We start from the raw sequence: 15094 nt of genomic DNA, 5'->3' as shown, positions 1-15094 counted from the left end.
CGTATAGGGATGCACTGCACGGCGATGTGTCCTGCATGAGGATGTGCATGGAGTATGCAAAGGGATGCGCCCTGAGCAGGAAGCGTGCACAGGGAGCGTGCACAGATACACCCTGCACAAGGGTGCACCCTGCACGAGGATGCACAGGGAGCATGCGTGGGGATGTGCTATTCAAGATGCTGAACCCAGCACTTGTTCTTGTTAAACTTCACGCAGCTGGTGACTGCCCAGCCCTCTAATTCATCAAGGCTTCTCTGCGAGACCTCTCCACCCTTGAGGCAGCCTACAGCTCCTCCTAACTCAGTGTCAGCTGCAGCCCTACTCAGAGTGTGTTCAAGTCCTGTGTGCAGTCACTTCTGAACACTGGAAGAGAACAGGCCCTCCGATGGAGCCTGGTGGAGCCCCCCCAGTGACTGGCTGCCATCCTGCCATCACCCCATTTACCACAACCCTTCGAGCCTGCCCCATGGGCCAGCTGTCTGCCCATCACATTGTGTATTTATCTACCTGCGTGCCAGACATTTTGTCCAAGGGGACACCGTGAGACAGCACCAAATGCTGCCCCATCCCCACAGCAGTTCATCCCCGTGTATGCACAGCACCAGGGCTCAGCCTGGCTTTGCACAGCACTGGTGCTGCCTGCTGCGTGTCCTGGTGTCCTGAAGCCACCAGGATGGCCCCTGAGTGGTTTTAGGGACAGCAGCAGCCATGGAGGGGGTGGCCAACACGAGCAGCAGGGCCCTGGGCCACACTGTCAGCCCCAAAGAAGCTGGCCACGGCCCAGTGCTGGCTCGCACAAAGGCAGGATGTTGCACCACCGCCGGCCTCCGTCCCACTGCTGGAGGCATGGGGGAGGGAAAGCGAGCGGCTCGGGGCCGCAGCAGCTGCCGGCAGCACAATGGGGACCTGGCTACTCCCCCAGCCCCAGGAACATTGGGCTCATCGGGCAGCAGAGGAACGTGGGCCCTGGGCTGCCCGGAGCCTTCCGGGTGCCACTTTCTCCACTCTCTCCACGGCTCTTGGGGCTGTGCTGCAGCCGCAGTTGTGGCATGGATTTGACTCTGTCGCCTCCAGGCTCCCTGAGCCTCTATTCCCCTCACTGTGCTGTGGGTATAGAGGCAAGGAGAGGGGCTGGGATGGCAGGAGGCCGTCCCTGACATCCCCAAAGTGCTCCCACGAGGGCATCCTGAGCCCCCAGGGGCTGTTGTGTGTGCAGCAATGCCAAGCCAAGGGGGAGCCAAGTAAAGCTGCTCTCGGGACACTCCACCGGCACGCTTGCTGCCACCAAGGTACGTCGCCGTGTCCCAGACCTGGCTGTCACCCAGAACACCACTTCTCCCCAAAAAACGGGGCTGGAACGGTGCTCTGAAGCGGGACCTCAGCTACCAGAGCGTGACCCGGGGAACACACCTCCGTCCCGGCCAGGAGTCAAGGAGGGCACCCGGCTTCCCCTGCCACGCGTCTTTCTCCAGCCAGCTCCTTTGGAAGGCTCCTGGGAAGCGCCTGCCATGGCAGCAGCGAGGAGCACACCCGCAGCAAGCAGGAATTACACCGCCTGCACCCTGCTGCTCACCAGCAGCAGCCAAAGTCCGGCTGTGCAGGGCTTTTATTGCCCGGCGACGCCAACCGCTTTGAATCTGTTGCCCCCTCCCTGGTGCTGTCACTTTGTTGTCCGGGTGTTTGTAAAAACAGCACGGCTCGGGAGCCCCGGAGGCTCTCCGGGGTTATTCCTGCCCGGGAGGAGTGGCGAGCCCCTGAACTTTGCCTCTTTGAACGCTGCCCGGCTCCAAAGGGCGTGCGACCCGCCCCGACAGTGCTGCCAGGCGGGGGCCAACCCTTCCCCTTTGTGAATCAAACTTCAAGATTTCCAAGAGCGTCTGGTTGTGTCTGGTTAAAATAACCCTCCAGGAGACCTGTGTTCACACCCGTGGGCTGCAGGCCTCCCCCTGCCCCTTCCCTTTTGGAGTTTTTGGGGTTTTCCTTCATGTTTTTCAGACCCAGCGGCTGTCTCGCCACAGGGGCTGCGGTGCGGGCAGGGATGCGGTTCCAGGAGGCAGCACCCCTCAGCCTGCAGCCCCCGGCTCCTTCCAGAACATTCCCTCACGTGCTGCCACCTCACAGGGCAGAGCCACGGGCACGTTTGGTTAGAGGCGTTTTATGAGGGGCATTTTACTTTTATTTGGCACTTCATGAGGGGCGTTTTACTTTTATTTGGCATTTCATGAGGGGCATTTTACTTTTATTTGGCATTTCATGAGGGGCATTTTGCTTTTATTTGGCATTTCATGAGGGGCATTTGATTTTTATAGGCACTTCCTGAGGGATATTTGACTTTTATTTCACATTTTACGACAGATATTTGACTTTTATTTCATATTTCACGACAGGTATTTGACTTTTATTCGGCATTTTCCCTCGCTGCCACCACCACGGCCCCAGGCCTCAGCCCCCCCCGGGGGCGTGCCCGCCGTCCGCGCGCGCGGCCGTTGCCGCACGTCAGCAGGAAGCGGCACGCGGCCGCCTGTAAACACCGCGCCCCCCCCCCCCCCCCGCCATCACCCCCCGCCCGGAGCCGGGCCCGCCCCCGCCGCCCTCTCATTGGGGGCAGCGGCGTTGTTGACCATATATGGCCAGGTACTACCGCACGGCGGGCGGCGGTTGGCCAACGCGCCGCGTCACTCAAGCGCCCGCCGGCTCCTGCAAACAAAGCGGGGGCTGCCGGGAGCTGTAGTCCGCGCGGCGGCTACGCGGGGGGGCAGCGCGGCGGCGGAGGGAGGGGGTGGAACTACAAATCCCGGCAGCCCCCGGGGGCGGGCTCCGCTCCCGCCCCGCGGGGCTGGCCGGGCGCCGTGAGTCAGTGCCCAGTAAACATTGGCGTGAGGCGCGCCGGCTGCGCGATGGTGGCGGCGCCGTGAGGGCGGCGGGAGGAGGAGGAGGAGGAGGAAGGGAGGAAGAAAAAGAAGCAGCAGGAGGAGGAGGAGGAGGAAGAGGAGGAGGGGGCGGGGGGGGCCATGGACGAGCTCAAGCACCAGGTGATGATCAACCAGTTCGTGCTGGCGGCCGGCTGCGCCGCCGACCAGGCCAAGCAGCTGCTGCAGGCGGCGCACTGGCAGTTCGAGGTGAGGCGGCCGCGCCCCGGGGCCGGGACGGGCCCCAAACGTGAGGGGGGGATGGGGACGTGTCCTGGGGGCCCCCCGTTCTCTTTCAGGGCCTCCCCGCAGCGCTCCGGGCCCGGCTCCCCCCCCTCCGGTAGCCCCCGGTGGCCCCAGGCCCTGCCGTTGCCGTGCAGCCGCCGGGCCCTGGGCACTGCTCGGGGTTTGAGCGAGAGCCGCAGCCCCCGCAGCCCGTCCCGGGGCCTCCCGGCGATGTGGCGGCCGTGGGATGGAGCAGGCAGCGCGGCAGCACCTCGCCAGCCGCTTGGCGTGCACGGAGGCGGCGTGCCCAGCGCCGCACCGGCTCCTTCAAACCAAGCCCAACGAGGCCCTGCATGCTCGTGGGCCCGGCAGGCGTCGTGCCCCGCCGTGCCCACCCCACGCCTCGCCCGGCACGGCCCCTGCGAGAGCGGCGGGCGCGCTGCGTGCGTGACGTGCCCAGGGCTTTGTTTACCAACACGGGGCGGCGGCGGCCCTCTGGGGCCTTCTGAGCAAACCCCCCCACCCCAGCGTGGACGGGAGGAGGGCTGGTGGCAGCCCCCAGAAGTTGCTTTTTTTCCTCCGAAGGGCTCCTGGCGGAACTTTGCCACCGTTGGGCGAGTTGCACAAGTCCAAACAGCCGTCTGCTGCCGGTTCGGCGCTCACATGACTCAGAGGAAGCTGGGCTGTAAACAAACGCGCTGCGCTGAGCCATTACCGTGTTCCCACTCACTTTTGGTGCAACGGTCAGATAATTCCCTTTGCAAAATGGCCGCTGGGCATGCCTTCCTCGGGGGAGCCACGCCGGGGAGGTGCTGGCTCCCGGCTCCGGAGCGCTCGCACCTCTCGGATGCGATGTGCTGAGGCTTTTGTTATTCCAGCCTGGTGCCCGTTTGCTGGCTGGCCCGGCTCTGTGGCGAGAATAAATTGGTGGAGTTCAGGCAAGTTCAGCGCTAATTTCCGCTGCCTTCAGTCAGGGTTTCCTTGGTTTCACAGCGCTCCTCCAGGGGCACGGTGCGAGCCCTCTGGTGCCCGCAGGCTGCTGCCCCGGCTCCTTTTGCCAGTGCTTGGAGCAGCACCTGCCTGCTCCAGCCCTGCTCGCTGCTTCTGCACGGGGGTGCAGGAGGGAGAGGGAGGCCGTGGGGTGATGTGCTCCATGGGGAGCCGGCGGGGGCCTGCGTCCCCCCTGGTCAGACACGTTTGGCTCTGCGCTGAGCCCGACCTGCTGGTGGAGCCCCTGGGTCGGCAGCGAACCTCCAGGCGGCCCCAATCCCCTGAGGGCTGCTGGGGGAGGGTGCTGCGGAGAGGTTTGGCTGCCTGGTGTCCTGCTGGCCCTGCGCTTTGTCTGGGGGGAAGGAACACGGCCTGGGACAGTGCGTGGGAGTGGGGGCGGGTGGGAAGCTGCTCTGGGGGTACGTACAGCTGCCTTTGCTGCAGGATGAGCTGCTCCAAGCCCGTACTGTGTCCGGGCCCCTGACAAGGAAGCCGTTTATTTTGCAGGAATGCTCCCCTGTCCTCAGGGCATGGGCAGCAGCTCGTGGCTAACACGTGGGTCTCCCCTTGTGCTCGCTGTGGCTTTGCTCCTGTCGCACAGGGAACCCGGGGCCTCCTCGTGCTGCACTCTGCCATCGCCTTCCTGCTCCCAGGGACCGGCAGGGACATCAGGGGGGGCTGAAGGAGGCAACTTGGGGCTGGCAGCGAGGCCCTGGGGGGCCATGGGTGCCCCTGCTGGGGGAGGCACCGGGAAGGGCAGCAGACATCCACCGCGGCTGGGCCCCGGCAGCGAGGTGTTGGCAGAGCCTGAGCTCGGGGCTGAGCAGTGCACCGGGCTCCTTTCTCAGGTAGAAGAGTATTAATTGGCTTTCTGACGCACTGGTTGCCCCTGGGGCTGCTTGGGAAGAATAAGAAGACGTCAGCTGTTTAAAAAAAAAAAAAAAAAAAAAAGCTCAATTCGTGCCTTTTTGCTGCTGCAGAGCGCGGTGTCTCCGCTCAGGGTGGTGAGGTTGTGCAAGGGGAGGAGCAGGTGCCCAGCTCTGCTCACTGTGGCTCTGGTTGGGATTTCCACTTTCTCTTCTGCTGTCTTTATGCTCTAGCGAGCTCCTTCCCCTTCCTTTGTGGCTGAGGGGCAGGGGGCCCCTGCGGGATGAGGGGCCCCCATCGCTGCCGCCGCCTCCTGGCACCCTGGGGAGCGGAGAAACGCTGCGATCAGTGCGGGGCCTTATGGCCCTGGCACCCGGTGCCCCTGGGGATGCCCCCCCTGTGGCTGGGGGGTACACGAGGCCCGGAGCAGCGAGCGGAGGAGCTGCTTCTGGAAACAGGCAGGTTGAGGCGGGGAGAGCGCGGTGTTTGGGGCACAGGGGCCGTGGTTGTGGTGTGTCCTGTGCCCAGATGGCAGCTTTCATCCCGGGGCTGCGTGTGGGGACAGCAGGGGCCTCCTGTGCCCCCGCCCGCTGCTGGCACGGTCCCAGACCCGAGGCCACTGGGGGCACAGGAGCACAGAGCAGCTCTAATCGCCTTATGGCGTTGGGCTGTGCCCACACCTCTGCGCCTGCTTCCCGTTTGCTGTTTTCCCCCTTCCTTATCTCCTTCCCCGCTGCCTGAGATAGCGTCTGAGGGCAGAGCCGTGCGACCTCACCCGGGACGAAGGTGGCGCGGTGCTGGGGCTGATCTCCAGGCCCGCAGACCCTCCCGTTACGTCCTGCCCGAGGTGCTGGGCGCTTGCAGAGGTCGCAGCCTGCCCCGTGAGGAACACAGGAATCACCTCAGCAGCCTTGCTTTGGGCAGTGACCACGCTCTGCAGCACCAATTGCTTCCCCCACCGAGGTGTGTAGCAGCCAGGTAACGCCGCCTGGTCCTGCCAGCAGCTCAGCCAGGAAACCACAGGCCCCGTGCCGGCTGAGCTGCCAACGCTCGTCCCCGAGCGTGCGGCTGTGGGCACCGGGAGGAGGAGAGCACAGCGTTCACGTGGCTGCGGTGCTCGGGCTGCGGCGGGCTTGGCGCAGCCTGCCTCTGCCTCTCGGGTGTCCGAGCAGCTCGGGTAGCCCCGCTGCTGGCTGCCAGGGGGGAGCAAGGGCTCGGTGCTGCTGCAGCCCCGTGTCTCACACCCGAGGCACGGGGAGGGGTGAGCGGATGGTGGGGGCTTTGTCTTAGCCCAGAGATGAGCCCAGCCCGCTGCCCGAACGTTCCTGTTGTGTATAACCTGCCGCCGAACCAAAGCACCGTTTTCTAGCCCCAATTCAACTAAAACCTGGCACAGAACATGGGGCAGCTTCATTTTTGCCGACCCTCCATCAGCCCAGCCCCATGTGCCCCCAGAGCCGCCGCCGTCTCCTCCCAGCCCTCAAACCTGCGCCTGGGCTGCCCTCCCCGCCAGCCTGCGCCCGGCACTCGCTCCGTGCAGCCCTCCTCGGCCCGTCACGTGCCATGGGCATATGACAGCCACCAGGTTATGGCTGCTCTGAACTGGAAGCAAACCAAAACGCTGCAGCGGGCTCAGTCTCACTGCCCTGTGCAGCTCTGTGCCTGTGGTCCCGTCCCATTCAGGGCATGCGTCTCGCCAGCTGCCGCGCCGCTTCCCCTGCTGGGTTTGGGTTCGGGTTCCCTCCTCCCCCTGCCTGCAGCAGTTGCAGAGCATCTCTGAGTTGTGAAACCCCTGCTGGGGTCTGCTCCCAAAGTGGCCGCTTCTCCAACTTCTGCTGCTGCTGGCTCCGTGGCGTGCGCAGCCCAGCCCCTCAGGGCCCGTTCTGGATGTTGTCCCAGCTCTGCCAGGAGGTGGCCAAAACGGGTAACAGATGCAAGGCGCTGGGCAGTGTGGCTCTGGCACCACACGAGTGCCCTCTGCAGCAGGGAGTGAGCTGGAGGCAGGCTGCTGCCCCCACCACGGCCACACAAAGCCCCGCTGGTGCATACAGGAGTAAGGTAGGGCGCTGTGCTTCCCTGCTGCTGCTAACATCTTCCTTTTGTTTTCTTTCAGACTGCTCTCAGTGCTTTTTTTCAAGAAACAAACATCCCCTACAGCCACCACCATCAGATGGTAAGTGCTCTCCCACCTCTCCAGCCGCTGCTTCGCACGTGGGGTGTGCGCGCACAGGGGCGTGCGGACACGAGGCTGCTGCCCGCCTCAGCTCTCCCCGCGCTCCCCAGGCTCTGCTCCATTAACTCCCGTGCTCCAGCAGCCCGTAATCTGCCTGGGCAGATGTGTCTTAGGGATTTGCTGCCTGCCGTGGCCTCATTTGACTCTCCAGGACAATTGGGGATTTGGAGCGTGCAGAGCAAACGCCCGGCGTGGCCGCAGTGCGCCCAGGCTCCTGGGGGGCAGGGGCTGAGCCTGGTGCCTGCGGAGCCAGAGGGCTGCAGGCCCCTGGTGGCACCAGGAGGCGCAGCGGGGTCCTGCCCAGGCCCTCTGACAGGAGCTCTCACCACAGGATTAATCTTCAGAGCCCTAAATAACTGCTGCCTGCAGGAAACACCCAGAAGGAGTTGGCAAAGCAAGGGAGCTGCAGCACAGCCCGCACCAGCGGCTGCTGTGTGGCCGTGCGTGGAGGGGAAAGGGTGCGGGGCATCATCAGGAGGCTGCCTGGACCCCCCTACCAGGAGAGGGCCTGGGCTGTGCAGCGAGGTCCCACAGGTCCCCAAGTGTCCTTCCCTGAGCCGGGGCTCAGCTGGAGGCACTGGGGCTCCATGCGCTGCCGCGCTGAGGGCCGATGCACCGGGACGAGCCGCCCGCCTCCCCTGACCCCCTGTCTCCTTCCCGCAGATGTGCACTCCCGCCAACACGCCGGCCACGCCGCCCAACTTCCCCGACGCCCTCACCATGTTCTCCCGCCTCAAGGCTTCCGAGAGCTTCAACAGCAGCAGCCCCGTGGCCTCCATGGCGACCTCCCCGCCGCCCCCGGCCCCGCCGCTGCCCCAGCACGGGGCCTTCAACCCCGCCTGGCCCGCGGCCTCTCCCCCCGGCCAGCAGCAGAGCATGTGGACTCCGGCCCCCCCGGTGCAGCCCGCGGGCTGGCCGGCCGCCGTCTCGCAGCAGGCCACGGCAGAACAGAAGGCCAACGTGACCATGGAGGCAGAGAGATGAGGCCGCAGCGGAGAGCGAACGTGGCGGGGACCCCTGCGTATAAATATATATATATATATTTTTTTTCCCCCCCTCCCCGAAGAGGAGAGGAACTCCGCCGCCAGGGCGTCTGGCGGCCACAGAGACACACACGAGCAAATAGCTGCCTTGCATGGGTTTGGTTTGAAGTAGTTTTTAACTTGTCCTAGAGCTGAACGGAGCTCCCCAGGGACAGCGGGAGGCTGCGTGGGACGCGAGGCCGCTGCCAGCCTCTGCCTGGGCCCACGCTGTGCTCGGGCTCTCGGGGAGGGGGCGACCCCCTCCTCTCTCTCGGGACACTGGAGTTTGCATGCGAGTGACACTTAACGGAGGAGACCCCCTCACGGTCCCCGCGCCAGCCGTGCCGCCCCGCTGCGCGGAACGGACCGTGCCGTGTCCCCCCTCCCTCGGCCCCACGCGTCCTGGTGGGGGTGGACGCCCCGCACCGCTTGTTTTTTGGGGAGGAGGAGGAGAACAGGGGCTGCCCCCGCACCCCGCGTGGGCCAGCGGGTGAGTGGGGCTGGGGGGAGCACTGGGGAGCGGCACCGTCCCCCTCGCCCTCCTGGGATGGGGTTTGCCCCGGGGCTGTTTGCATGACAATGTGTAACCCTAGAGACTGGGATCATTTTTAACCCCTCTGTTCTTTTCTCCTGGCGGCTGGAAGTCTCTCCGGACACGCCGCAGCCGCTTGCAATACACGCTCTTCTGCTTTCAACCCCGTGTCTTTGCTTCGTTCGCAGCAGCGGTGGGACGCGGGGAAGGCCGGCTGGGGCACAGGGGGGTTGCACGGACGTGGCCCCCAGCCCAGGCTGCCCAAATCCCCCCCAGCCTGGCCTTGGGCACTGCCCAGGATGGGGCACCCGCAGCTCCTCTGGGCAGCCTGGGCCTCGCTACCCTCTGAGTGAAGAATTTCTGCCTAATAGCTAACCCAAATCTGCCCTCTTTTAGTTTAAAGCTACTGCCCCTTGTCCTGCCACTACATGGCCCTGATAAAAAGTCTTTATCTTTCTTACAAGCCCCCTTTATTTATGAAAAGGGCCCAGTAAGGTCTCCCCAGAGCCTCCTGCAGGCTGAAAGCTCCCATCTCTTTCAGCTTTTTTCCACAGGAGAGGTTCTCCAGCTCTCTGATCATTTCCTTGGCCTCTCGACCCCTTATAGCACCCTGTGAGGGTGCCGCCCCTGCTGAGCCTTCTCCCCGTGCCCCTGCATCCCTGTGCTCTCCGGTCAGTAATTCATTTCAATCTTTGTGTTGCTAAAGTAGCTCCTACAAGCGGTGGTTCCACCTGGGCTGCCTCTGCCCTTGGAGGGGAGGCAGCAGAGGACGGACAACGAGGGCTGGAGCTGGATGTTCCCTCCTGAGCCCCACCAAGAGCCCCAGCACGGGTGCGGTTGTGCCCTGGTGCCGTGGCCAGGCTGCACGCCCCCACAGGGACTGGGGGGGTCAGGCTCTGGTCGCTGACTCCCCCAGGACGCCCCCCACGTGCCCCAGCGAACCCAAGGACCACGCAGGGCCGGCAGCAGAGCAAATCTTTATGGCCTGTGGTGTTACGCAGCTGGAGGGGGAAGGAGAAGCCGGGGCAGCACGACTCCCACCCCCCTGATCCCCCGAGGCTCCTGCCCCTTTCCTACAGCCCCCCCGGGCACCTCAGACACCCGCCGTCCTGCCACCCGCAGCGGCCTGCCACCGGCCCCCCGAGGAGACAGCTCTGGTCCGCATGGCAGCACCTGCAGGGCAGCGAGACAACCGGCCTTGCATGGGGCACGACACCCCCGGGTGGCACCCGGGCAGCGCAGGGAGCGGGGTGAGCCCAGGCGGTGGGGCTGGCAGCGTGTAGGACACCCAGGACAGGCACTCACAGGAGTAGGGGGACACGTAGTGGCTGCCATACTTGGGGGTGCGCCGCGTTTTCTCCGCAGGGGGCTGGGGGGACTTCGTGCCTTCAGGGCGAGAAGCAGGGACGCCGTTGCAGGGGGTTTTGAGGGATCTGAGGCACCCCCGTTGGGATGTGCTGGCTCGGGACAGAGCTAACGTGGTGCCCCTGCACTGCTCCCCTACCTGGGAGGTCCCTGCCCGGGGCGATGTTCCCGTTGGCAGCCTGCGAGCTCAGCCTGCCCTTGTAGATGACCCCGTCGATGCCCAAAATATCCACTTGGCCCTAGAGGGAGGAGCAGCCGATGCCATCAGAGGTGCCTGAGGCTGGGCTTGGCTGGTTTGGGGCACATGGGGCTGGGGGCTCACCTGCTGGCAGCTGAAATCCGCGGGGGCTCCGAAGGGACAGGCGGTGGCGAGGGAGCTGGAGGTGGACAGTGGCCTGGGGGGGGTCACGGGGCCCCGGCTGGCCTGGTTGCTCCCCTCGCTGTCCCTGGGAAGGGAGCACTGCCCTTAGCGCTCCTGCCCAGGGCGAGGGACCCCCAATGCGTGTCACCTTGCAGCCCTCACCTCCCCGGCAGCTGCTGTGCCCCGCGGTTGGTGCCCCCGGCGCTGGCAGGACGAGGCTGGAGGTGCAGGCTGGCCTTGCGCACCGTCACCAAGTGCCTGTGGACGAGGAGGGAAGGCAGAGGCGGGCAGCGGTCTCCAGTGAGGGTGCGGCGTGAGGGGGGGTCCCACAGGGGGGCTGCACGGTACTCACGGCCTCGGGGCCATGGCCAGGGGTCTGTCGCAGGAGATGCACTTCACTGGGTGGAAGTGGTGCCTGCAACGCGGGGGGCTGCTGAGTGCCCTGACAGCACGCAGCCACCCCGCAAGGTCCCCCGGGTGGCCAGAACCCCGTGGGACAACGAGGATCAGGATGGGGTGGGCAGGGCAGGAGGGGACAGGGACAGCAAGGGACAGGGGCAGAAAGGACAGGGTGGAGGGAGATGGGATGGGGCAGGGTGGAATAGGATAGAAGGGGATGTGCCGGGACAGGATGGGACCCGGCAGCCCTCACCTCTTGAGGCTGGTGGGACCGCTGGTATCGAAGCAAGGCCCCTGGCAGTGGCACTGCTTGCTGAGCCTCCAAACCTGCTCCCACTGCGCCTGCAGGGGAGCCAGCACTGCACAGAACCCGTGCAGGGAGGGCAGAGGGGCCCAGTGGGACACCAGGCCCCTTTCAGGGGACACTGCTGCCCCCGAGGGACGCTGGGGACACCCTGGGTCGTGCCCAGCCCTGGCACGGGGACTCCTGGCATTGGCAGACTCAGGGCTCACCCTCCTGGTGCAGAGGGTACCGGGGGAACTGTCCCCCGGTGCGTGTCCCCGTCACCACCACCCTCCCCAGGTGACACCACTACCTTGGAATCCACCTCGCTGACGAGCTCCAGGGCTTTCCGCCTGGCCTGGCCGTGCAGGGACATCCTCTGCAGCAGGTCCTGCATCATCTCGCTCAGCTGGGCCATGGCGCATTGCAGCTCGTCCTGCTTCGCTTTGGGCTCCAGCACGGCCTCGTCTGCTTTCTGAGGGGCACAGTGCCAGCCAGCCCCCCGGCCCTGCCTGCCCACGGGGTTCCCCTTTTGGGGTTCCCCTAGGCACAAGGCTCATTCCCTGCTCTGGCAGCGCCTCATCTGCCATGCCCTAGCACCTGCCTAGTGCTCCTAGTGCCCAGATCGGACACAAACCACGGCACAAGTGGCTCCTCCTCAGCTGAGCCCGGGACCATGCTCACCTGGGTGTCCTCGGTGTCAGCCCACAGCCGCTCCGCAGCCTCTTGGAGTCTCATGCATTGCTCCTGCAGCTGCCCCACCTGGCTCAGCACCTCCCTGCCAAAATCCAGCCCCTAGGGAGGACAAAACGTGGCCCCAGGTGAGGCACATGGCAGGCACCCACACGAGGCAGTGAAGGAGGCTTGCAGATGACACCAGAGCAGTCCTGGCGAGCAGGGTGATGGGCTGCAGACCCCAGGCCACGGGGCAGCAACCCTGAGGTCTGGGAATCTTGGCACCTTCTCTCCTTTGTCCTGCAGGTGCTTTACTTCGCCTTGCACCTTCTCCAGTCGGATGGACACATCCTCCAGGGTCCCCGAATCTGCTGAAAACAGACACCAAAGCTTTGCTCCAGGCAGCACTGGCTCCAGCAGGCCAGCAGTGCAGCACTGTCCCTAACCCGGCTGGCTTTATGGCTGGGGAGATGCCCCAGCCCTGCTGCCAGCCCCCAGGTATGGGCCCGCACCAGGGCACCCGTGGGCAGCAGCCACGTCCACAGCGTCTGTGCCGGTGTGTCTGGGAGCAAGGCAGAGGGACAAGGAGGCTGCAGCAGCTTGGGGACCCAGCCGGGATGGCTGAGTGTGGCACCAGCACGCACTGGTCCTGGCAAGGACCCAGTGGAACAGCCCAGCACACTGGGCTGACGTGGTGGGGCCATGAGTGCTCACCACGCTGCTGGAGCTGCTTCTCGTGGCAGCTGATGCAGGTCTCCACGGCCACGTGCCGCTCCGGCAGCCAGCTCAGCCTGCACTGTGCCTCCTGGGCTGGCTCCTGGGGGGCCTCAGGGCTGGGCTCCCGGCTGGAAAGCTGAAATGGAACAGCCCTGAGGTTTTCGGGAAGGAGAAGAGCTCTGTGCCATGCCAGAGCCGAAGGGACAGCCCCCAGCAAAGAGCCTGGCAGGCGGGAGCTTGCACAAACCTCGCCAGTGGACACCCTGCAGAGCGAGCACAGCACACTGGCCTGCCAGGGGAAGGTGCCCAGCTCCCGTCGCACCTCTGCCTGTGACCAGAAGAGAAATCAGCCCTGGTGCAGGAGGACAACCCTGGGTTGGGGACAGTGACACCAAACCCTGCCAGAACCCCCAGTGCCACTCTGTCCCCAAGCCTGCAGGGCGGTTGCAGGGGCTGGGCGCTGAGTGCCTCTGAGCACCGGTGCCGTGGGCACCCACTCCCAGCCCCTCTGCTGGGGCTCTCCCCGCTCACCATTTGGCCCAGGATGTTCTGCAGGAGGTTGCTGTGCTTGTCCTGCTGTGCCGCCCGCTCTCGTAGCTCCTCCAGACCAGCCTGATAAACAAGGACATGGGAGGGCCCGGTATCCACAGGGAGTGGGCATGGTGGGGGGCAGTATCAGCAGTGATAGGCAAGGATCAGCAGCGCCCAGCCCAGGCCACGGTGGGGCTCTGTGAGGTCTATCCACAACCCCTGGGCAGATCCCACATCACCCAGTTCCTCCTTGGGGTGGGAAGGAGCCCGAGACCCAGATCTCATCCCTGTCACAACCCCTCTGCTGAGGGCCCTCCAGCACCAGCCCAGCTCCGCGCACGCACCTTCTGGAAATTGTCCTTCAGCAGCTGCAGCTCTTCCTGGAAGGCCTCGATGGTGGTTTTCAGAGAGCAGCTGGTGGTGAGCATCTCCTGGAGCTTGTCCGTGACCTGAGGAACAGGGAGGGGTTCAGCTGGTGCCACTGGCTCCCTGCAGGCTTGGGGGATGTGGTGAGCAGGGAGGCTGAGCAGCCCGGAGGTGTCTCTGGGACACAGGGCTCCATCCCACAGGGGCCACAGCCCCACAGCATCAACCACATCTGGCTGGCCCGTGGCCATACCCATGGAGCTCCCCTAAACTCGGATGAAAGAGGGTGAAGGGGAACATGTATCCTGGCTCCAGCTGCCTCGCCCTGGCAAAGTGCTGCCACCTTTTCCCTTTGCTCTTGGCTCGTGCTCAAAGCTGAGCTCATGAAATATGAGATGGGACCAGCCTGGGGCTGTCAGGTCTCACAACAGATGAAGAAATCTTGGGTTTACTGCAGGCTGGCCCTGTGCTGCCTTGGAGGTGTCCACAGTCCAGCCTGGACACCAGCTCATCCTTGTGCTGCCACGTGCAACTTGAGTGATGATGCCGCATACTGTGTTTCCAACATGGGATCTAAACTTTAACAGCCAAATAAATTGAACCTGTGCCATGGCCACATCTCCTGTGGGTGGGGTCCTGAGGTGCCCATGAGGCAGCACTGCTGTCATCTGCAGCTCAGCCATTCTGTGTCGCAGGACAGAGACAGGAGACTCAGCATGCACTGGGACACCCCAGGCCCCAAGTACAACTGCGGGGACTCTTGTCAGGGCAGGATGGGACCCAGCAGACTCAAATCTCAGAGTTTATGCTGCTAGAGCCTTGGAGACAAGTGTAATGTGGCCAAAACGACCTTTGGCCAGTGCCCATGTTAAAATACTGCTCCTTACTGAGACTCCCACAGTGTAGCTGGTAGCAGCTGAGCCAGAAACATGTCTCTACACTTTGCCAGGCTCTCCAGTCTTAGGGCAAAAGAGATCCCCACGAAGAAGTCCCTGCATTGGCGAGGCACCACACGGACACATCCCTGTGTAGGGCAGGACACCGTGTAGGGCAGGATGACGCCCGGCACAGGGCCATGCCAGCAGCCTGGCACCCCACTGAAGATGGGCGCACTCCCGAGGACGGCTGCTGACCTTCGTCATGCCCTCCTCGATCGCCTCCATCCTCTTCGTCAGCTGTGTTGTTTGGCATGCGTCGGTGCCTGGCCTGCCCGCGTCCTGCCTGGGGGTCGGCGGCTCTGTGGTGCCCGGGGACCCTCTGGGGCTGCCTGGCCGCCCCTCCGCCTGCAGGACGAGGGCACGGGGCCTGCCCCCAGCCCCAGCCCCGGGCTCCAGGAGCCCCCTCTCATCCTCCGAGAGCTGCGTGGAGGCATCCTGCAGCTGCAGGTGCTCCAGGAGGCCTCGCAGGAGGAGGTGGAGGGCACCGGCGTTGACGCTGCAGCCGTTGGGCGTGCGGAAGGCGACGTCCGCCAGCTCCGCCAGCGTGACTGAGACGCTCATTGCTGCCTCCAGCTCCCGGGGCTGCCCGCCCGGGGCTGAGGTCACAGCCCCGTTACCCGGTGATACCCCAGGGTTCTGCCCCGGCCCCATCCCACCAAACGGCCGGGGACCGCCGGGCCA

General features: G+C 64.8%; 2 protein-coding genes and 1 long non-coding RNA gene across 3 annotated transcripts; 1 reads left to right on the top strand and 2 right to left on the bottom strand.

Moving 5' to 3' along the window:
* The first annotated feature begins 2938 nt into the window (after positions 1-2938).
* Positions 2939-8941, top strand: UBALD1 (UBA like domain containing 1). The gene is made up of 3 exons (XM_082772540.1): positions 2939-3119; positions 7105-7164; positions 7888-8941. The coding sequence occupies exons 1-3, from the start codon at positions 3012-3014 to the stop codon at positions 8206-8208; spliced, it is 489 nt and encodes a 162-aa protein (XP_082628666.1). The 5' UTR covers positions 2939-3011; the 3' UTR covers positions 8209-8941.
* A 1625-nt stretch (positions 8942-10566) lies between these two features.
* Positions 10567-10887, bottom strand: LOC309884104. The gene is made up of 3 exons (XR_014318555.1): positions 10857-10887; positions 10667-10762; positions 10567-10589 (listed from the first exon to the last, which is right to left on the bottom strand). It is a non-coding gene; the product is annotated as an uncharacterized lncRNA (long non-coding RNA).
* Positions 10888-12924: 2037 nt separating this feature from the next.
* On the bottom strand, positions 12925-15064 carry LOC309884007 (uncharacterized protein; the record flags this gene model as incomplete). Its single annotated transcript, XM_082772618.1, has 4 exons — positions 12925-12949; positions 13012-13190; positions 13454-13558; positions 14609-15064. The coding sequence occupies 4 exons, from the start codon at positions 15062-15064 to the stop codon at positions 12925-12927; spliced, it is 765 nt and encodes a 254-aa protein (XP_082628744.1).
* Positions 15065-15094: the final 30 nt, after the last annotated feature.

Source organism: Aythya marila (assembly GCF_965140915.1).
Source record: "Aythya marila genome assembly, chromosome: 15".
Classification (NCBI taxonomy): Eukaryota; Metazoa; Chordata; class Aves; order Anseriformes; family Anatidae; genus Aythya; species Aythya marila.
This window is presented reverse-complemented; position numbering and strand designations above follow the sequence as displayed.

Coding starts and splice junctions, on each gene's coding strand:
- UBALD1 (XM_082772540.1), top strand. CDS start 3,012: ATGGACGAGCTCAAGCACCAGGTGATGATCAACCAGTTCGTGCTGGCG. Junction 3,120..7,104: donor CGGCGCACTGGCAGTTCGAG/GTGAGGCGGCCG, acceptor GTTTTCTTTCAG/ACTGCTCTCAGTGCTTTTTT. Junction 7,165..7,887: donor ACAGCCACCACCATCAGATG/GTAAGTGCTCTC, acceptor TCCTTCCCGCAG/ATGTGCACTCCCGCCAACAC.